This window comes from Pteropus alecto, unplaced genomic scaffold (assembly GCF_000325575.1).
Source record: "Pteropus alecto unplaced genomic scaffold, ASM32557v1 scaffold14, whole genome shotgun sequence".
In the NCBI taxonomy this organism is placed as follows: Eukaryota; Metazoa; Chordata; class Mammalia; order Chiroptera; family Pteropodidae; genus Pteropus; species Pteropus alecto.
Genome location: NW_006436810.1, coordinates 8,954,335 through 8,976,535, shown reverse-complemented (window position 1 = coordinate 8,976,535; position 22,201 = coordinate 8,954,335). Strand labels below are relative to the sequence as shown.

At 33.5% G+C, this 22,201-nt stretch overlaps 1 protein-coding gene across 19 annotated transcripts in view; it reads left to right on the top strand.

Annotated features, from left to right (window-relative positions):
- Positions 1-22,201, top strand: part of PIGN (phosphatidylinositol glycan anchor biosynthesis class N) — an 81,460-nt gene that overhangs the window by 4,740 nt on the left and 54,519 nt on the right. For 16 of the 19 annotated variants that reach the window (XM_025048118.1, XM_025048117.1, XM_025048120.1 and 13 more), the window contains 11 exons: positions 5,338-5,587; positions 7,954-8,075; positions 8,555-8,653; positions 10,397-10,500; positions 12,280-12,404; positions 13,534-13,664; positions 14,620-14,736; positions 17,076-17,116; positions 19,114-19,173; positions 20,395-20,487; positions 21,109-21,164. In XM_025048118.1, coding sequence (XP_024903886.1) covers positions 5,367-5,587; positions 7,954-8,075; positions 8,555-8,653; positions 10,397-10,500; positions 12,280-12,404; positions 13,534-13,664; positions 14,620-14,736; positions 17,076-17,116; positions 19,114-19,173; positions 20,395-20,487; positions 21,109-21,164 — 1,169 coding nt within the window. In that variant the 5' untranslated portion in view covers positions 5,338-5,366. Of the gene's footprint in view, positions 1-3,033; positions 3,395-5,337; positions 5,588-7,953; positions 8,076-8,554; positions 8,654-10,396; positions 10,501-12,279; positions 12,405-13,533; positions 13,665-14,619; positions 14,737-17,075; positions 17,117-19,113; positions 19,174-20,394; positions 20,488-21,108; positions 21,165-22,201 lie in introns of all 19 variants that reach the window. The other 3 variants (XM_025048114.1, XM_025048110.1, XM_025048121.1) reach the window with 1 other exon arrangement.

Here is a 22,201-nt window from a genome sequence, read left to right as displayed (position 1 = left end):
AGGAATTTATGGTCAGGTCACCCTGTGAGATTACTTGCTGTAGAACCCCTTTTTCTGTCCACGGAATAAACAATGTACCTGCTCTCTATAGTCAGATATTGTTTCCAATTTTATTATTATAAATAGCAAAGGTCAAGATTTGAATTTAAAGTTTTTTACCTGTATCTATATGTAATGTGGAATTTATCTTAAATTGTAAAGTGGTAGCTAAACTAATACTTATGTCAATTGGTTAAAAACATAAAATTAGATCTCTGTCTCATATCACATACAGATAAATTCTCAATAATGATAAATTCTCAAAATTTTAAGCTATTAGAATTTAGCTCTAGTTTAAAACTATTATATAACATAAGATCAAGGGACGTTTTCACGTACAACCCAAAGAACTCAATCCAGAAGGAGAAGTTTGATGAACTGTTTTGTATTAAAGTTATAAAACTTCTGTTTAACGAAAGGCAACATAAATTTATATATGAATATGTATATCTAGATATATATCGCTACACACATATAATTATAACCTGCAAGTTGGAGAAAAAAGGCCAACAACCCTAACCCAGTTTGATCAAAGGATATGAACACACAATTGAAGGGATAGGAAGCACAACTGGCTATCAACATGAAAAAATGTGCATCCTCACTAGTCATTAGACAAATGCTCAGCTGGATGCTTGTTCATCCTGTTTGGATTGCGGTAAGGTAAGTAGGCAATACCAGACAATTGCAGGGACTTAGAGATAAGAGGAACTCTCATACATTGCTGGCAGGCATGTCGGTTATTATACTTTGCCACTATCTTATGAAACTGAAAATACCATTTATTCCTACATTTCCACTTAATAGAGATGGCTTTCAAACTTATTTGTTCTTTAAATAGTTTGAAATACAGTTTTCACTATAACCTGCTATATTCATGCATGCACATACATGCATGTTCACACATTGGGAAAAGTTAAAATACTCTTTCAAAACAATCGTTTACCTTACTACATCTGAACTACTTTATAGTGATGCATTCTCCTATTCTATTCTATTCTATTCTATTCTATTCTATTCTATTCTATTCCATTCCATTCCATTCCATTCCATTCCATTCCATTCCATTCCATTCCATTCCATTCTAAAAAAGAAAGAAGGCTAATTGCAGCCCACCAGATTAATTTTGTAATGGGTCACCATTCTACTGTTTGTCATTCTGAAAGTTTCCCAATTTTACCATAAGAGATACGCTTAATTGCAGCATTCTTTGTAGTAATGGCAATTAAGGACAATGTCTACAGCAAGATAATGTTCAAATAATTGTAGTCTAGTTACATAACACAATATATGCCTAAGTGAGACGATTCATAGGGTTTTTTTGATAGGCTCATAAAAAGAATAATGGCTTTTTGTATCTATACTGGTAAAAATTAATTTATAAATAGGATGGAGAAAGCAAGAGTGGAAATCTTTGTTGATGGTTATAATGTTAATCAAATCCTATAGAACAGTAGATGGCTTTTAATCCCACAATTGACTGAGTTTAAAATATATACCGTCTTTGCAGGGGAATTACAAACAGTTTATGTAGCTACTTCCTGCTCTCAGTAGGTGGAGCACAACTCCTCACTCCTTAAGTGTTGGTTGCACATAATGACCTCCTTCCAAAGAGTATAGTATAAAAGGGGCCGAAAACCATTAACTTTACAGTGGAGAAACCCAACAAACTCTACCTTAGTCAGGTGGTCAAGTTTAATACCAGTTAGTTTTAAGTCATGTTGATAGTACATACCCTTGATACGATATGATGAAAATGGCACTTTATACATTTAGTTTTCCTTCCTCAAATCTATAAACCCATTCTAATCATGTGAAAAACATCAGGCAAATTACAATGGAAGAACATCGTACAATATACTTGACAAGTACTCCTCAAAACTCACAAAAGTCGTTAAAATAAGCAAAATCTGAAAAATTGTCACAGCCAGGAGAAGCCTAAGGAGACATGACAAATAACTACGGTGGTATCCTGGAACAGATAAAGGACATTAGCTATTAAGAAAAAAAAATTGAATTCTTCTCAAGTGTATAACTGAACATGAATCATCTAAATAATTGCAACTTCTAGCCATGAGGAAATTTGAAAATTGGTTTTTATGTGGCATTTTGTAAAGTCACATTAGTTTTCAATTAAAAATGACATAAATCAAGATGGAAAATATATATACTCCAAAATAATAGAGGCAAATGAACTAATAGTAATTTCATGGCCTAATAATTTACCTTATAATCTTGGGTGCATTTCTCAAGTACTTTCTCACAGTTTTGACTGGCAATATTCACTCTTTGCATGGCAGGTTTCTCTGTTATTAACTATTATGAGTAGTTTTGAAAACAATCTCTAGATGGCATCACAGAAAATGGCAGAGTAATGTGCTTAGACCTCAGTTCTACTAAAACAAGCAGAAGCTGTCAAAGAGTGACAGAATCACCTTTTTCAAAATTCTAGAATCTGATACAACATTTAGAGTAACTAGCAGATTGCCTAATGAAGAAAAGGACGGCTGAATTTTAGTAAGACAGCATTGTAGCATTTTCTCCCACTGGATTACCATCTTCATTCACTGGTGTGGCAGTGGCAGCAGGTGTGGTGACTATGGCCTGCATTCCCGCTGTGGCTTACTTGTGTTTACAGTGGACCTTGTTCTTAAAATACTGTGGTCCTGAGTGACCAAGGCAGAGGCTGACTTTTATTTTACATCCCCCCTCAACACACACACACACACACACACACACACACACAGTGCATGCAACACATGCTCAGAAACACCTGAGGCTTCTACTCCTGGTGGATTTTTGGTTTTGGTTCAAGCAGAAGGTAGCCATGCTCAGCAAAACAGATGACTGAAATCATCAAGAATTAACAAAAATAAACCCTGGTGAAGTGGGAGAATCTGATTTACAGGGTTACCACACTATAATATTAATGCAAGTTTTCACCAAAAAATTACAAGGTATACAGAAAATCAGGAGAGTATGTTCCATTCATAGGAAAAATAAATTGGCATACCATCCCTGAGGAAGGCCAGACTTTGGACTTAACGCACAAAAACTTTAATCGATGTCAAGGGGCAAAGAACTGAAGGAAGTCAGGAAAATGATGTCTTTCCCTGCATGAACAACGAGAGAACCAATAAGTAGATAGAAATGATAAGAAGGAGCCAAAGAGAAACACTGGAGCCAAAGAGTACAGCAGTTCAAATGAGAAATTCACTGGAGTTCAGCAGCATGTTTGAGCAGGCAGAAGAAAGAACATGAAGATAGGAAGAACTGAAATGATCCCACCTGGGGAGCAGAAGGAACAAGGAATGAAGGACAGCCTGAGAGAAGCACGGAGCACTGTCTTTACATAGTAAGCTTTTCAGTATGGCCAGTGTGAACATTAAATCACTTAAAGCCTATAAGTTTAGCTAATAACCTTTATTGACAAGAAAAAAGGTTACATGAAATCAGAGCTATCCGTAAAATTTGTGGTGGTTGTAACGATGACTGTAATCAGCATTATCTTTCAAGTACAGACTTTGGTGCCAAATGATTTCTACTTTTTACTTTGAAATAGTTTGAGATTCATGGAAGAATAGTATGAAGAGTTATACTGTGTACCCTTCATCCACTTCACCTCAAGTAACATCTTACATAACCACAGTATAATTATCAAAACAAGAATATTAACATTCGTTCAAAACTATTAACTAAGATCTTAGGTGAAATTCACCAGTTTTTCCACAATTAACTGTTTTCCAATCCAGGACCTGCCTGGGTTTCCTTGTTGCATTTAGTTATGTCTCTTCAGCCTCCATGTATAATAAAAGAAACAATTCAATATATAAAATTCTGAGCCTCTATAAAAATATAGGTAGGATAAAAACTATAAGAAACTATTAATAGATTTTTATATTAAAATTATAGGTGATTTTCCCATCTTTTCCAAACTTAATTACAGTGGTTTTATTTTTATATTCAGAATGCCATTATTAAGATGGTGTTTGCTGTCTAATTGAAGCTCATATATATTAGAAAAAGCAATATTCTGATAGTCTTACCTTAGATTGCAGAATACTTTCTTTATTTCTTATGTAAAAAGTATTTTCTTTTTATGATGTGCTTGACTTTGATAAGGTTTTTCTCCCTAATTTTCAGGTTTTTGCAGGGTATTTTGCCACCCTTTCTTTCTATGATGTAATTCTTCAGGCCAAGAAGAATAAGATGCATCTATAATTAAAATCACTTCATCTTTGTTTTTTTTTCAGCCAAGGGTCACTATCTGTAGCTAAGGCTGTTGCATTACAAGAAAGACAAGTTAGAGTACTTTGTTGTTGTTTTCAGTCTGCAGAGATTCACCAACAAAAGCAAATTATAGACTGGCGTGCAATGCACTCCCGTGGAAAGTTTGGTCTTGGCAGTTAATGGCAAGATCTTGGCAGTTACTGACTCAGAGCGTTATTTATTTGTTTGTTTGTTTGTTTATTATTCATTCATTCATTTTATTTATTTTTTACAGTATTATTTAAATGTTTCACATTGCTTAGTTTTCCATCTGTAGATATTTATAAACTCATCATATCTATGTTTCTGGTGTTTTCTGTAGTACCCCTAACACACAGTTAGGCACGTAATATGTGCACAGAACATTTTTAATGAATGAATGTAACCTGCTTTTTTATATTGGTTCAGGGACCTAAAATAAAGTGTTCCCTTAATAAGTATAATTTTTTTGAAGCACAGATAAAACTGAACCACTTTTTCCTTCCTATAATTTAGCTAACTGGAAAAAAATGCATGCTGTCTGCTTAACTTGGTGATGATAGTCAAGAGAATCTAGAAGTTTCCTGAGCTGTTAAAAGTCGAAAAAATCCACACACATTTAGATGATGTTAAAATTCTGAGAATATCAGTAGTTGTCTGTGCATCCAAGAGCACCACAAGTTGTATTTTCTATTTTATACAGGATTTGATCTGACGGAACCCTAACTCATTTTAGGGCTCATTTAGTTCTTTCTTTGTTTTTTGTTCCAGTGTTAGTTTTTATGAGTTTTGTATACATTTAATTTTGTTATGAATGGTTTATCGGAGCTAATTGCTTATTATATTTGAACATTTTCTTTTTGCTTGAATGTACTTATGCATTTTATTTCAGTATCATCTCACTAAATAATGTCGTTATCATCATAAATGAAGTTGTGAGTTATGTAAAATTTTAAAATATGTGTTCAGTCTACATGTAGTCATCAAGATATGTGAAAACATGTAATTGCATTAAAGTTTACCCAAATTTAATTTTGTTCCCTCTTTCAGCATTTCTTGAAGAATTCGTTGCACTGGATATGCTGCTGTTCTTTATTGTGGGACTGCTCGTGCATTTTGTGTTCTTCACTTCCATCTTTGACATTTATTTTACATCTCCTTTGGTTCATGGGATGACGCCTCAGTCTACACCATTGCCTCCTCCAGCAAGAAGATTGGTGCTCATTGTTGCTGATGGCTTGCGAGCAGATACACTTTATGAATTAGACGAAAATGGAAATTCTAGAGCACCATTTATTAGGTAAGCATGTCGCCTGGAACAAAGACACGTCTGGAAAATGTTACCCTGATACTCTTTATCTCATCGTGTTGGGCACAGAATTGATGGTGAGAAAAGGAATAGGGTACATATACATCTGCCTTTGTCTTATGCGTAGCAAGTTTATTTCCTCCTAGCAGTTATTTCAGTTGTCGTGGAAGTTGATATCAGGTGAATTGAAATGTATAACTTTAGCTGCTTGGCCTAACTTGTTTTAATTTTTCAAACTTGGCTTACAGCTCACTATATTATCTTTTTCTTATAAAATAAGCTTGTTTAATATTTAAAATAATGACAAGCATAAATGTTAATGAATTGCCAATTACAGTGGTGTGTAACTAGAAAATATAGACTTCAACTCAGAATACATCTATAAAATATAGAAAGCCCTTCCAAATCTATATCACTGTTCCATTGTAATTTTAGATTCTCTTAAGTGACTTTGAAATGAAATATTTACTTTTTTAAGGGGCTTCCGCAAACAATTGTTTTTGTTTTTGTTTCTGTTCTTAGTACCAAGCCCCTCAGAAGCCCTTCCTAATGCTGTTGTGGAGGGATTAAAACTCCAATTCAAGTGGAAATTCATCTGAAATATTCTATCTTCCCCCTTCCCCACTGTCATCATTACCTCCTATGCCTTTACCCTGTTTTATTTGTCTTTATAGAATTCACCATGGCAGGATGCATGCAGGCTGGGACTGTGTTTCATGTCCCTTTATCTCCAGTTGCTACAACATAGCAAGCAATTTATAAATATTCATTGATAGCTTAGAGGAGTAAATGAACTTGAATTCCATGTTGTATTTCCAGAAATAAATTACAATGGCTCAAAGGCATAACATGCTAAAAGGTAAAAATAAATAAATGAGCAACTCAGGGCAGGAGGAAAATATGAGTAGGAAAATGTTCATTACATAAAAATGTGTAACATAAATTCCTACAAATAATTTTGAAAATTGGGTGATGTATTTTGGGTATCAAAGAAAGAAATATCTCCCATTGCAAAATTAATAAGAAAAATATACTAGTTGTTAAGGAAAAAATGAACTTTTCTGGTAGCACTTGTTTCTCCATTGGGTGTTGGTAGTGGGCCAAGGGCTCACACAGTGGATGTGCCTTGTGTTGTATGCCATTGTGTGTTTACAGTTTCAGGAATCTTGTAGCTGCCTCTAAATCTGTTTTTGAAAGGTTTTATTTGTTCACACTTTTTTTTTTAAATACAATCTGAACTGATCAAAATGTTTTTAAACAAAGTTAAAAAAAACAAAGTTTTTATCCAAACTTCTTTATATCTCCCTTTCTAAGTTCAGTTTTCATTATATAACTGAAAAGTGAAAAAATATTTCTCCCTTAATACGTGGTTTTCAAGCCTCTTATTATGTATGTATTCTACCAAAATTGGTTTTATTATGAGATTAGTCAATACTAAATGTTTCTAAGCCAGTACTTATGCTTTTCTACAGGACATTTTGAGAGTCAGAAGTTTATCTTGAAAACTATTACCAATGCAGTGTTTTATAACACATTGCCCTATAGGCCTTTCTCTTGCAGTAGTGTTATTGGTGGTTTTGCCTCCCCCAATTTTGCAAATCACTGTGATAAAACTTAAAGAATGTTGATACATTTTAGCAAAAGAAACCGTTTTGCCTATATTAATCTCATATTTAGGGATATAATTTAACTCCTAATTAGTAGTACTGCCATTTCCCCTCCCCTTAATTTTTTTATATTGAGAATTTTTCAAGTACAAGAAAGTTTAAAAGATTATATAATGAACATTTGTATACCCTTAACCTAGATCTAACAGTTGTTAATTTTTTTCATATTTGCATTTTCTCGGTACACACACACACACACACACACACACATACACACACAGAGGCTTTAACTTTTAATTTTTTTCTGAATAATTTGAAAGCAAGATACCATGACACTTCCCTAAACACTTCTGCATGCGCCTCTTACAAACAAAGACTTTGTCTTGCATGACTACGGTGCCCTCATCACACCTAGTACAATTTAACACTGATAGGATAACATTGTGTATCTCAGTTACTTATGTAACGACCCATTTCAGTATTCTGTGGCTTAAACAACACTGGTGTATTTTGTCTCATGATTCTGTGCAGTGGTTGGCTTTTTCTTGTTCATCCTCTTTAGCTCACTTATGCTTTGAACCCACTGGTGGGAGAGTGAGACCTGGGCTCAGCTGGTGTTAGAAAGGTTTCTTTCTGTCTTATATTTTGACTCATTTGGTTTTGACTCCTGCAATAATCTTATTTTTCTAAAGCCTTAACAGAGCATTTAGTCATAATCTGTATTAACTGTTCATCCATAATATCTTTTAGGAATATCATAATGCATGAAGGCAGCTGGGGGATATCTCATACACGTGTGCCAACTGAATCTCGGCCAGGTCACGTAGCCCTGATAGCTGGGTTTTATGAAGATGTCAGTGCAGTTGCCAAAGGTATTGTCTGTTTAGACCATTTTTATTACATGAAAATTTTATTATGTAAATATTGCTTCTTTAACACTGAATTGTGACACAGATGAAGCATGTTTTGAGATACTTTTGACAAGCATTTAAGCAGGCCTTACATTAAACACATACTGGTATTGATTCAAGAATTAAACTTTAGTCTTATATCATCCTGTGCTATTGAAAAAATATGATTGAAGAGATCTATGATTTTCCTAGATGTTAACTCTCAAAAGTCCAAAAATAATTCTATATTTCATCAAGAAGTAAATTATCTATTGTAAGTCTTTTAAAAAATTTGTGGCATAATATGTGTAACATAAAATCTGTTATTAGTTTTGCATTTGTTCTGCATTTCATCCTCATTGTTATTATTTGAAGAATACTTCTTTAGGGGCTATAATAATACTTTACCATGTATATATTACTATTGTTATTACTTGCTTTTTTTTCTGAATTACCTGAAGGATGGAAGGAAAATCCTGTAGAGTTTGATTCTCTTATTAATGAAAGCAAGTACACATGGAGCTGGGGAAGCCCAGATATTTTGTCCATGTTTGCCAAAGGTAAGAGTCACTGATTATATTTCTTCAGATAATAAATAGGTAATAAATTAATATGCTAAATTGTATATATGATTCACTATATTTTATTGATTTTGTGATACATGTTTTAACATATTTAACGTTTCTGAAATAGGGTGGTGTGTTACAATGGATAGAAATGTCAATTTGATTTTTCCTTCTTAGTTGTACTTGAAATACTGGCACATCATACAATTGTTAGTGTCTTGTATTCAATGAAATGATATATGGCTCTGCCATTCAACAGTTTTATAATTTTGGGCAAGTTAGGCAACTTCTCTGAACTTCAGGATTTTTTTTTTTTTGATAATATAATTTTTCATCTCATAAGTTTGTGTTTTGGATTAAATTAGATAATTCATGTGAAACATTTAGCAAAATGCTTATCCCATAATTCCTCATGATGATGAGGTTGATGTGTGGTTAATTTTACTTTGATAAATTAAGATTTAAATGTTAAAATTTATATTTATAATTCTTATAATTATATATTCAGGATCATGCCATTTGGATTTGTTGTGTCTGTTTCTGTGCATGAATCTGCAAGCATTAGAACATCTCTCGATTTGAAAATTCATTTATATTATTTCATAAAGTCACTTGGATTTTATTTCATGTCATTAAAGGCCTTTTAGAGGGAGTGGAATGATTGGTCATTTCTCTTAACGAAAAGGTTTTGTAACATACATCACCATGGGTGTAATTATAATAATTGGATTTATTGAAGATTATTATGTCTTAAAAGCAAAATATATATTCAGAATTTTATGTATGATATTTATAGGACATTATTATGTAGGGCAAGCCAAAACACCATAAACTGTTTGCCATTTATATACTCCCTTCTTTGGGAAGCAGTTTAGTTTTTGTTTGGACTGGTAGTGGTGAGGATGGATTAAGTTGCTATGGCTTACTAAACTTCCTACTTCTGGCTGCAGTTGATAGTACAGGACCAATGCCTGAATCAGAAACGGTCCAATAAGAATGTTTCATTTCTTATGGTAACCAACAAACCACTCAGATCTTTACTTAAGATGTGAGAAGTAGAATGGCTGAGCAGTGGAATAGTGTCGGTAGAGATAACCTGATATTGTGAGAAATTGTCATTATTTTATTTTATCTCTCCTTATGATCTTTAAGAATCTATCTAACTCAAAAATTCACTAAGTTGATTAGATTCTTAATACAATCTTGCAAATGTATAAGATTAATATGTTTACCCCATCAAACTGTTTGTCAATAAGCAATATTTATTCCCTTATATTGAGAAATATACACATATTCTGTGAATAACAGAAGTGAAATAGTTCAATCTTCTTCTTGCTTTAGGAATTTTGTAAACTAAATGACTTCATCTATTTTAGATTATAATATCCTGACACAAAAAAGGTTTTTGAAAAGTTAAACCCATATAGGGAGACTTTGGTGTTTATTTTTGTGTATTAGCGTTGTCACTTTGGCAAGATAATTAACTTATATGTAATGTGTATGTAAAATTAGAATATGTTATTGTGAGAACAAAAAGCAACAGCATGTGTTAAAGTACAACACATGGTTCACGGTACATAAAATAAATGTTTATTTCTCCCATCTTTCTCTTCCCCATCATGATATAAAATGCTACGTGAAAAATTCTGGCTATAAAAATCTTTAAATGACTAGTTTATGTTTGGGACAGTTTGAGAGATTATTAAAAATTTGCTCCCCAAATTTTCTTTTCATCAGCTACTGGAAACCATGTTTATGTATATAGTTATGATGCTAATGATGAAGATTTTGGTGCCCAGGATGTAACAAAACTGGATACATGGGTTTTTGATAATATTAAGGTATGTATTATTGAGCGATTAATGTACAGTACTAGAAACTGATTTGTTAGTTGAATGCATCTTAATGGTTTCTACTTGTGTGAATGTAAAAGTTCTATATTGCAGCACACTATTTTTAAGACTGGATTCTAAGAAATTATCCATTCTACAGTAACTAATAGAAGCTCAAAATTCAGTGGAATTCAGTTGACCCGTATTTTAGTCCTAGTCTGCTAAATCATCCTATGGTAAAGCTCGATCTTTCATTGACCACAGAACCAGTCTTACAGTAGTGGCACCGTGTGAGGCGTGTGAAAGCCTTTTGAAAAATGCTGTTTAATTCCTTTGCTAATTATCACTTCTTAATTTAATCTACTTACGTTAGCCTCTGCTTAAAGGCCTTTGGCTTCTAATTTCATATGTATAACTAAACATTATGAATTATATATATAACTGAAAATTATGAGTTGTGGATAGGAAGAAATAGCTGATGGCTAGCCTGATTTTATGCCTTCTTTTCCTTTTATTTCAACATTGCTGGTATTGGTGATATGATGATAGTGAACAGAAAAAAGATTTGCCCATGACTTCATAAAATACGATATATATATATATATATATTTATATATATATAAAGTAAAAACAAAAGTAGAAAATCATCAACAGTGGTAAATAGTGTGAAAGAAAATACAGGGACTAAAAATATGAAAATTCTGATCTAGACTGGATAGTTAGGGAAAGGCTTTCGAGAAAATTTTGAGATGATCACTGAGGAAATATGGGAGAAAAAGGAAAAGGATGGATCTGGAATACACATAGAGAAGAGTGTTTCAGGCCAACAGCATTCTGTAAGTCTTGGGCCCTGAAGGAAGAGTGAGCATACTGGATATGAGGAACTGAAAGGGCGGGTTGGGGTGTGGATTGGCAGGAACACTGACTGGGAGCAAGGTTTGAAATAAGGGGAGAGAGGGAGTCAGGGTCCTACCTGGACTTCATGCCCTGGCCAGAGACTCATGCTTAATTCAAGTCAAACGATTAACAAATCTATGTAAATTTCTACTCACTTTTTAAAAAATTATGGTAAAGTACACATAACATAAAATTTGCCATCCTAACAATTTTTAACTGTACAGGTTCAGTAGTATTAAGTATGTTCACTTAGTTGTGCAACCAATCTCCAGAACTTTTCGTCTGACAAACTGAAACTACCCATTAAACAATTACCCATTTTCCCTGTCTCCCAGCCCCTATGTATCTGATTACTCTAGTTACCTCATTTAAATGAAATTATACAGCATTTGTCTTTTTGTGATTAGATTATCTCATGTAGCATAATATTCTTAAAGTTCATCCATGTTGAATCTATTTGCTTCTTAAAACTCAGTTCATGCATTATCTCCTCTATTAGATTTGCCATGACTTCCTTTGCTTCACCCCACTTCTGGTTCAACTCAAATAACTCTCTTCTATATTCTCCTAAGGCCACTAGTATTATTTTATTTTTGCCTCTTGTCAAAATATTTCTTTAATTTGCTGTATTTTATTTAGTGTTATCAGATCATCATGAAATCAAGATATCCTTTCTATAAATTTTTATTTTTTTGGCTACAGAAAATAACTCCTTATTTGAACATAGATGTCTCAGCCGACAACAAGGGCTTTGTGTTGGTAGCCCTGACGATAAATTTAAACAAAATAGATAATTTTATAGTTATGTGTAGATTTAAGTAAATGTTTTCATCAGAACTAATTTTTAAATAAAACAAATGTACTAAATTTTTAACTATTTGTTACATATAGGAATTCTTTCATGCTGCCAGAAAAAACCAATCTTTGTTTTCTCAACTAAATGAAGAGAAAATCGTTTTTTTCTTACATTTATTAGGAATAGATACAAATGGACATGCTCACCGACCATCATCGAGGTAATTTTAATGCAGTTTAATTTCTTGTTTTTGAGAGAAACTACTGTTATGTTTGAACTTTTAAATTATTGTTTCCTTTGTGATTATCACAGCAGTACTTATATTTTAAATAACTAATGTAGAATAATTCTTACTTGTATGAGATATAGAATGGCATAGTAGCTACAATCACATGTGCTTCAGCCAGACTGCACATTAATTTAAGTAAAATATATCCTATATTTTTCATTTATCAAGGCAGAGGGAAAAAATTTACAAATTTTAGAAATTCGGTAAATCTTGAAATGAAAAGCATTTTTATGGTGTTAATATTTATATCACGAGAACAAGTAATTAGCTATTCCTATGTGTTTCATTTAATCATTATTGTATCTAGCAAATAATTAACTAAAGTTTTGTATACTATATTTCAGTTGCACCCTTATATAAAATAGCAAATATTTTTCTCACTTTTGCAGACCTTAGGAAAGAGGAGGAATCCATGTTCTGCTTTTATTCTTTATTTCAAATTTGGTTTAGATTAGTTTAACTGTAGAGTCTATTGGTTACCTGCCAGTAGTGAATGTCTCAGGCTCCTCTTCTTTAACGTGATGCACTGTTTTAACTGACTGAGTCCATATCAAAACAGCTTTGGCAACCAGCTTTGCCATCCGAGCCATTTTTAATTGTACAGATATGGAAAGCGTAAATATAATTTGTTCAAAACTTATTATATTACATTATAACATTTTCTATCACAAATACTCTTAACGGATGAAAACATTTGATACATGAAACAGTGATACTTATCTATTAGTGTGTCAAGAACAACATAGTTTGCATTATGAGAGATATGATCTTGAAAGCATCATTATTGCATTTGAGACTTAAAAAGCGTTTATTAAAATGTATTTGCTAATCAGTACCCTCCTTTAAAATCATTTCTGAAAACTATTTCAGACCCTTTTGCTTCTTTAAACAGAGAAAACATTTTTAACAATCTAAAGAGCTCTGATTTTAAAATGTTAAAGGTGAAATCCAGAATTATTTCAGGAGTTATTGACTTTGAATGTTATGAGTTCATGTTGAATAAATTTTGTTTTTCCAAATTAATGTAATTTAATTCGTTCTTCTGTTTATTTTTCAACAGAGAATACAAGGAAAATGTTAAATTAGTTGACGAGGGAATCAAAGAAATTGTGTCCCTTTTAAAAGAATTTTATGGAAATGATGAGAAAACAGCATTCATCTTGACTTCTGATCATGGAATGACAGACTGGGGTTAGTCTGTCTTTAAGCGATATGTTATCAAGATATCAAGATGTTTAAAGTAGTGGTAAATGTAGCTTGCAGATATAATGTTGAAAGGATTTCATGTATTAGTATACGCAAGGTGATAATTATATGCTTACAATGTTAGTGTAAAAAATAAAAAAGACTGATCTTATATAAAGAATCTTTTAACTGTGAAAGGAATATATTCTCATTTAAAATGAGAAATTAGATAAAAGTGGGGAGGAGAAAACAAAAAGTACCTATATTTTCTACCTGGGGTTAGTGGTGCGCAACAGCACAGAGGGTGAGGTTAAGGTAGTATCTCCGAGGGACCTCAGACTGCTGAAAGTCTGCCCTGGTGAGCCTGTACTTCCTGCGTGACCCCCAAGGCAAACATGGTGTGTGCACAGAGAACAAAGCAAGATGAAGGTGAGGTCTGGGTCCCCAAATCACAACATGGAATTCTAGTGAGTTGATTCCACTTCGTAAAGGATGGTTGGGCTGCTCTGGCCAGAGTGTCCTGGAAGAAAAAGATGTAGAGACTTTGCTGTCCTCTCCAGAACAGACCTGGCCTTGACCGCTTGCCCGTAACTTGGGTAGTTTAATTCCCAAAGGAGCTTTTCCCGTTCTTTCTGCCTTCGGAGCTACACCGGTGGCATCTCCTCCAATTGTTATTTATTATTATTATTATTATTATTCTTTTAACCAGAGTCACTCAACAGACATCCTATCCTGCTTTATGTTTTTGCTTATGCCTGTTGGTTATTTATACTCTGACTTGCTTTGGGAATATTTTAAAACTAATTGTCATACAGAATTGCAAGCATTTGGGGGAGTGGTGGCTGGAATTAACTGTAGGTAGATAAAGTCTTAAAACCTTTAAGTATTTTAAAAAATAAATATTTAGGTATAAGTTATTTCTCATATACTTGTCTTATTATTCTCAGTATCTTCTTTGTAGGTTTCCATGGGGCTGGTCATCCTTCAGAGACTTATACTCCTTTTGTCACTTGGGGAGCTGGAATCAAGTATCCGCAAAAAGTACCAGCTCAGCAATTTGATGATGCACTTTTAAAAGGTATAAACATTTATCTTTATTGTTTATGTAAAAACATTTAAAAATAAAACCAAAATTTAAAAAAATCACTTTCAAGTTATAGTTTTCATTTTGGTACTGTGTCATTACTATTTCTATGTATTACTTTTGTATAGTTTATATTATTTGGTTTATAATATTCAGCTTAAAATATGAAGTCTGTTATTTGCATTATGAAAGTTCAAGTATAAACTTATACTATTGCCTTTTTTTCATATTCCTTATTTTTACTGGGATTTAAATTAAATCCTTTGTCAAATCTTACTTGCAATTATTGTCGGTCAAATAAATCATACAGATGTAACATTTGACATTTCACAACTGGACAGATTTTACCTGTCTCTAATACTTTTGAAGGCTCTCTGTGTTCTCCTTGCTTCTAAATCCGTGAGGAAAAAGAATTCCTTTTTCTTGGAGCTCTGCTTATTTTATAAGGTAAGGTTTTTTTCAGAGTTCCAAAGTTTTTACTAATTGGACAAAAAAAATTCCTCCCAAATGTCTTACACTCTGGATTAGTTGCATCAGACTCATTCAAAGCACTTGTTTCAAATACATATATGTATTTTTTAAAATACAGATTTCCAGACCTTGTCACCACATATTTTGATTTATGAGGCTGGATGAGGCCTAGAAATTGTCTTTTTAAAACCTTCTCCAGGCATTTGGACTCAAGCCATGTTCAGGCATTTTTACCAGAGAAAACTGTTTTTGGTTTGTATAATAAAATTTTCCTAGATGTTTTCTTTCTTTTATTGAATTTATTTTTTGATTGAGATATAATTCTTATACCATAAAATTCTCATTTTAAAATTATACAATTCAGTGTTTTTAGTATATTCACAAGATTGTGCAATTACCTCTACTATCTAATTACAGAACATTTCATAACTACCACACCAAAAAAATACCCATTAGCAGTCACTCCTTATTTCTCCCTCTCCCCATCACCTGGCAACCATTAATCTACTTTCTGTCTCTATGGATTTGCCTATTGTGGACATTTCATATAAATGGGATCATTAACTGTGTGGTCTCTTGTGTTTGGCTTCTTCCACGTGGCATACTGTTTTCAAGGCTCATCTATCCATCAGATGTAGCATTCATCAGAAGTCATTATAGCTGAATAATATTCCATTGATGTACATACCATATTTTATACAATCATCTTTTGGACATTTGTTTTCACATTCTGGCTATTATGATAATGCTGCCATAAAGATTTGTGTGAAAATTTTTGTTTTACTTTCTCTTGACTAGATACCTAGAAGTGGAATAAATGAGTCATATGAAACTCTGTTTAATTTTTTGCAGAATGCCAAACTGTTTTCCAAAGCAGTCACATTGTTTTATATTCCTGTGCTCTGCAGTAAATGGATTAGATTGGCTCTAAATAGAAGCTAGGTTAAATAATGTGTTTCTCCTTAAGAGGTCAAACTTATTTTGGCATTCAATTTCTCAGTGAATTAATATTTTAGAATCACATGACTTCAAGAATCATTTCAGAAAGAATATATTTACTTATAAACTGTTATAAGTATCACGAGTTACAAAGAAAGGGAATACTTATTTTTCCTCATAAGGTGATTAGCATTAATTTTTTATAGCTGACTAGTAGAAGCAGGCACATATTTTAAACTTTATTAGCTATTAAAGGCTATTTCATCACAAAAAATATCTTAGAAACCTTTGGTAATATATCTTAAAGAGTCATTAAATCAAGACATGGTCTAATAATCATTTTGGTTATTGTTTATTGAAATTCCCAAATTTATATGTAGAAAGAGGGGAATGAGTTTATCTTTGAAGGCATTTTCAATAGTAACTCACGATACTATTTTAACATTTGGGATTAATGACGGTAGGAGCATCACAGCTACAATTTTAGGTATTTTGCAAGCAACTGCCATTGCAGAAAAAGAAAAACTTAGGTGACTAACGGACTGTCAGTTGCCATATTAACTCCCTGGAACAGGGTTGTAGCTAGGTGTAGTCATGCTAATAGTTATCATTGTGCCTTTTAGTTCCATCTTTCCTTCCTTAGTCTTTTGATGTTTTGAAATAATAATATCCAAGTGAGCATTTTGAAAGTTTAATAAATTATTACAGAAAACACCAAATATTTACTTTTCAGTCGTGTATGTGAAATTCTCACTTAAAAATATACAGTCCTGCCTTTTTGGGCACCTTTTTGGTTTGTACTTGACTTAAAATAGACTTTTCTTACACTTTTATATTTCATTAAGCATTGACCACTCATAATAATGAAATGATTTATTCTTTTTTAATCAATATCAGCTTTTGTATCTAATTATGTCTTTCAGAATGTAAATTGGAATACTGGAAGAGACGAGATATCAATCAGGTATTTATTTCAATTTAATCATGTTCAAATTTAATTTTATCTCCTATAAGAAGTTTAGACCAAAAAAAATCTTTGAAAAAAAAGTGTATTAATAAGAATGATGATAAACAATGTTTCAAAACATTTCAATTACCAAAGGAAATTCTTTCAGTGCAAATATTTTGACTCAACTAATCTTCCTTTTGGCAAAATAAAAAAAGCCTCAAGTAAAGCTAAAAGAGCTCCCTCCAAATAACATTGGCTAATTAAAGAATTATTATGTAAATCGAATTTTTCATGCCTGTTAAAATTCTTTGATTTCTTGTCATGGTTTCCTTGCTTAGTTGCTTTAAGCACAGATCTAATAAAACCTTATTCCAGGTTTCTTTCCTGTCGTATGTCAGTCACTGTTTCTTTTTTATTAACATATATTTTATCTTTAATTCAACTCAGGATCCTTACAGATATAATGGGAAAAAAGTGACAAGAGTGTAGGTTACCCAGCTAGAAACTTTATATTACAGGAAAATGCATGTTCAAGCTAATCAAGTAAGGCTGGTAACATCATCTGTAAATAGGAAACACAGAATTTTCATTGTTGAAGATAAGCTATGTAAATAGCCTTCTTTACTATTTGTAGAAGGTGCAGTATCATTGGTATATGGCCTCCAAAATGGCAGGATTATCTTGTCATCTCCAGGTCACCTCACAAGCTGACATTCCTTATTGTGGTGGCTAATCCAAGGTCTAGGATCTCATTTCAGGCCTATTCAGGTCGCCAAAGCCTATTCTTTCTCAGCACACTAAGAGCATTCTCTTCTCTCAGGTTGGATATGTATTACCCAAGTAAATGAAAATGTGTAAAATCAGAATAGCAGTTTATTAATTTGCAAAAAAAATCACTGTCAAAGGGTTAGGAATAACTCGAAGACCATAAAACAAGAATATGTTTTACTTTTAGCCAGACTGGGTTATAATAAAAAACTGAATATAGGTTCAGCTGTTGCTCTCTCAGTAATCCTACCTCAGATCTGAATTAGATGAGATTTTCTGTTTCTTCCATCAACATTTTCTGGGTCTACAGTATTAAACATCATGCCAACATTAGCATTAAGCATTGCATAAGGGATGTAACAGTGAGGAAAAGCAGACACAGTCCCTGACCAGGGACGCTTATACTTTAGGGGTGAGAATAGATATTAATCAGGTTATTATACAAATAAATGTAAAATCATAGCTGCGATGAAGACTACAAAAGATGCCCACGAAACCATGAGAACACAGAGTGGACGTCCGGGAGTCCGCCCTTATCTGCAGTTTCACTTTCCGTGGTTTCAGTTGCCTACCATCAACTACAGTCTGAGAATATTAAATGGAAAATTCCAGAAATAAGCAGTTCATTAGTTGTAAATTGCACACCGTTCCGAGTAGCATGTTGAAACCTTTTTCTGTCCCTCTCCATCACACACGAGACATGATTCTTCCCTTGTCCGGCGTCTGCACACTGTAGACACTCCCCGCCCTTTAGTCACACAGTAGACATCTCGATTATCGGATCGACGGGGCTAGTGTCACAGTGCTTGTGTTCAAGTCATCCTTATTTTAATAACAACCTAAAAGCGTAAGAATAGTGATGCTGGCAATTCAGAGATACTGAAGAGAAGCCTTATGATGCTTCCTTTAAGTGAAAAAGTATGTATGAAAAGGAAAAACATAGCATATATAGGGTTTGGTACTATCTCAGGCATTTCAGCATCCAGTGGGGGTCTTGGAATGTATTCTCTATCCTCAGGATAAGGGGGCACTCCTGTGTCTGTAGATTATGTGGTCTGCAAAGGTTTCCTGAGAAATCGAGTATTGAGCTGAGATTGAAGAATAAGGAGGAGTTCCCAGGCCAAGGTAGAGGGAGGGCTTTCGGGCAGAGGCAGCTTCTATTCCAAAATACAGTTGCATTGAATTATTTAATTTCCTTGTTGATGTCTGTAGATATCTTAGAATTGAACCTTTTCTGTTTGTAGGCTGATGTTGCACCATTGATGGCTTCTCTTATTGGAGTTCCCTTTCCCCTTAATTCAGTGGTAAGGAATAAAATTTTCTTTTCAACTCTCAGAGTAAAAATATATATTGTACAGTAAGTTTTATTTTTTATGGGTTTCTGAACAATAATTACATTTAAAACTATTTCCCTTTATATTTCTTTCTAAATATGTAATACCTTAAAATTGTGTATGTATTATAATCTGCAACATGGAGTACAAGTCTAATAGCTTTTCTTTAAAATTTTTTATTTTCTAAATGTACATAGCTATATAACTTTGTATTTTAGTTATAAGTGATGAAAACATATAAATTTTTATTGCAAACAGCAGAAACTGAATCCATTTGAAAGGAGTTATTAAAAAGATTGTGGTTTGCTGAGTGAAAGGGGTGCTCAAAACCCAGGCCTGGAAGTCAGCCGGAACCAAGAGAGCTCTGCAAGCTTGGATTAAAGAACCAAATCCTGGTCCCTTGGCAGGGCTGGTTGGCTCGGGGCACCAGCACTAGGGCAGAGTAGCATTACACCCATTATTGTGCTGTCTGTTCCCTGACTCTCAAGAGTCAAAGTCCAGTGCTCCCATTTGAGTGGTCCAGCGTAGGTTATCTGCCCTGCATCCTGCACCAAGGGAAGGTGAAGCCCATTTGAGACCCGCTGTGCTACACCCGGGGGCAGGAGGGCCGGGGGAGTTCTCCACGTAGAATATCAATGCTGCTAAGAGTGGGAAGTGGATCTGAAAAGCCACAAACAAGCCAACAACAAAAATCCATCAACCAGCCATTCTTTTAGTTCTTCACATCAAAGAAACAAAAAAAATGTATTCTAGACCCGGAGTAATATGACCCCTATAGTCATAAGTGTATGTGTACGTCTGTAATTGAAACGAAAGTTTCACAAAAAGTTCTTTACTCTTACTTTTACTATGTTTAATATACTCTCTTTTTTTTCCTTTTTACATATGTGAGCTGTGGCCCATCATAGTGATTTTTTGTGTGTGCAAAGCACTTGGTTACTGCCTAGCACATAGTAATCTTTCAATAAATGTTAGGTTTTGTTGAACTTAATTCATCTCTTTTGCTTTAATCAAATCTACTTTGCGAGGTAAGTAATAGAACATTTTTCAGTAGTGGTTTAAAAAAATTTTTTGTTTAACTATTTCAATAATTTATTTGTCCGTATGTCTGGTCTTCATTGCTTCCTTCATGTGTCTGTTTTGTTTTAGCATGAGCTTTGTTAATATTAAACTAGTATTTATTGTTTACAGGGAATCCTTCCTGTGGATTATCTCAACAACACTGATGTCTTTAAAGCAGAGAGCATGTTTACGAATGCAGTACAGATTCTTGAACAGTTCAAGGTAAAATAAGACACATATACACAATGGACACTCCTACAGTTTAAAAAATCGAATATATTAAGAGAAGATATAAAGTTTCACATTTCTGAGGTGCACGTTCCATGAATCAGTTTGAGGGTATAGAATTCCCTTTGAGGAGTCTCCCTAATTGTAAGACCACTATATATGATTATACAGACTACAAACCAAAGTATCGATTGGCATCGGCCCCATAGTAGTAGTGTTTATGATGGCAACATATGTCATTCCATGTCCATTATTATGTGTGTTAAGAGCTAAAAGAGGTGACCATTTAACTGAAACTTTCTGTTATTAATACTGTTAATGCAACTTGACTTATTTTGTTTTCTAAGAGTTAACATACAGTTTAAATATGTTATAGAATGTTATTTTGCAGGCTTGATATGCTTAATTCTCAGTTTATTGTGATAGAATGATAATGTTAAATTTTTCTTTAAATATTTATGAAATAATATAGTAACACGAAATTCCATTTATCTTTAAAGTAGTTAACCATCCCCAAAGAAACATTTTGATGGATGTTTATTAGTTTTCAGATGAAATTTGTTAATTGTTTTTTCATTTATAATATAATAAAATATTTTCATACTTGATTCCCAGGTGAAAATGACTCAGAAAAAAGAAGTTACTTTACCATTTTTGTTTACACCATTTAAGTAAGTCTTTTATATTTTTTATTAACTTGTAGGAAAGAATTTTTCAATGAGTTTAAATGCTGAGAGGATAGATTAGTTACTTAGAAACTTTGTCCTTCTTTTGTATACATTAGTACAAATTCCAAAATGAAAGCCTTTCTATTGTTTTTGTAAATAATGAGCCAGATGCTAGGTATCTTTGAATGGCTATTAGATGAGGTGCAGGGGAGCAGCGTAATATAGGAAACATTAAGGAGATAAATTCAGCAGGGCTTGACCGGGAAAGGTGTGGGGGCTCTTGGCTTGGTTGGTGTGGGGGCTCTTGGCTTGGTTGGTGTGGGGGCTCTTGGCTTGGTTGATTGAGAAGGTACTGGTACCATATGATTTATAGAAAGAAGAGCTGTTTTGAGAAGCAAGGGTGAATTTTACTGGTTAATTGATATCTTAAGTTTGGTTAGAAACAGGGATGTGGATTTCAAGGTAGAGATGAGAATTGGTTCTAAAAGTGTTAGCGCCATCAGCATAAAGATGGTGGTGGAAACTGTTACACATATAGCAGGTTCTAGAGAGAGTGTAGAAAGTGATAAGAAAGGCCAATGATACAATTCTGTGAAACACTAACCACTATGGGATGGGCAAAAAAGAGAGCAGACTTTGGTGGGCAGCAGATTTTGCTGAGATCCCAGAAAGGTGTATTTTCCTTGAATCAGGAATGGAGGGATCCAGGTCACAAACCTGGCTCTGCATACTGACTTAGGCAGGTTTATTCAACTTCCTTGAGGTTCATTTTCAATTAACAGCAATTCACATTTAATTAGGAAGAATTTTGCTCTTGACCAAAATAAACAAAATGTTTGAAATATGGGTGTTAGGGATGTAATCGAATGACTTGTTGGAATTATATTTGACAACTTATGTAGCATGAATGTGGTATTCATAAACCAAACTAAAGCAAGGGAGGCTTAATTATGATTACAGAATAGAATGTGAACATTACCAGCCTTGACAATGAGGAAGTTTACAGGTTGGAAGACAGAGGGGGAAAAAAATATAAATAG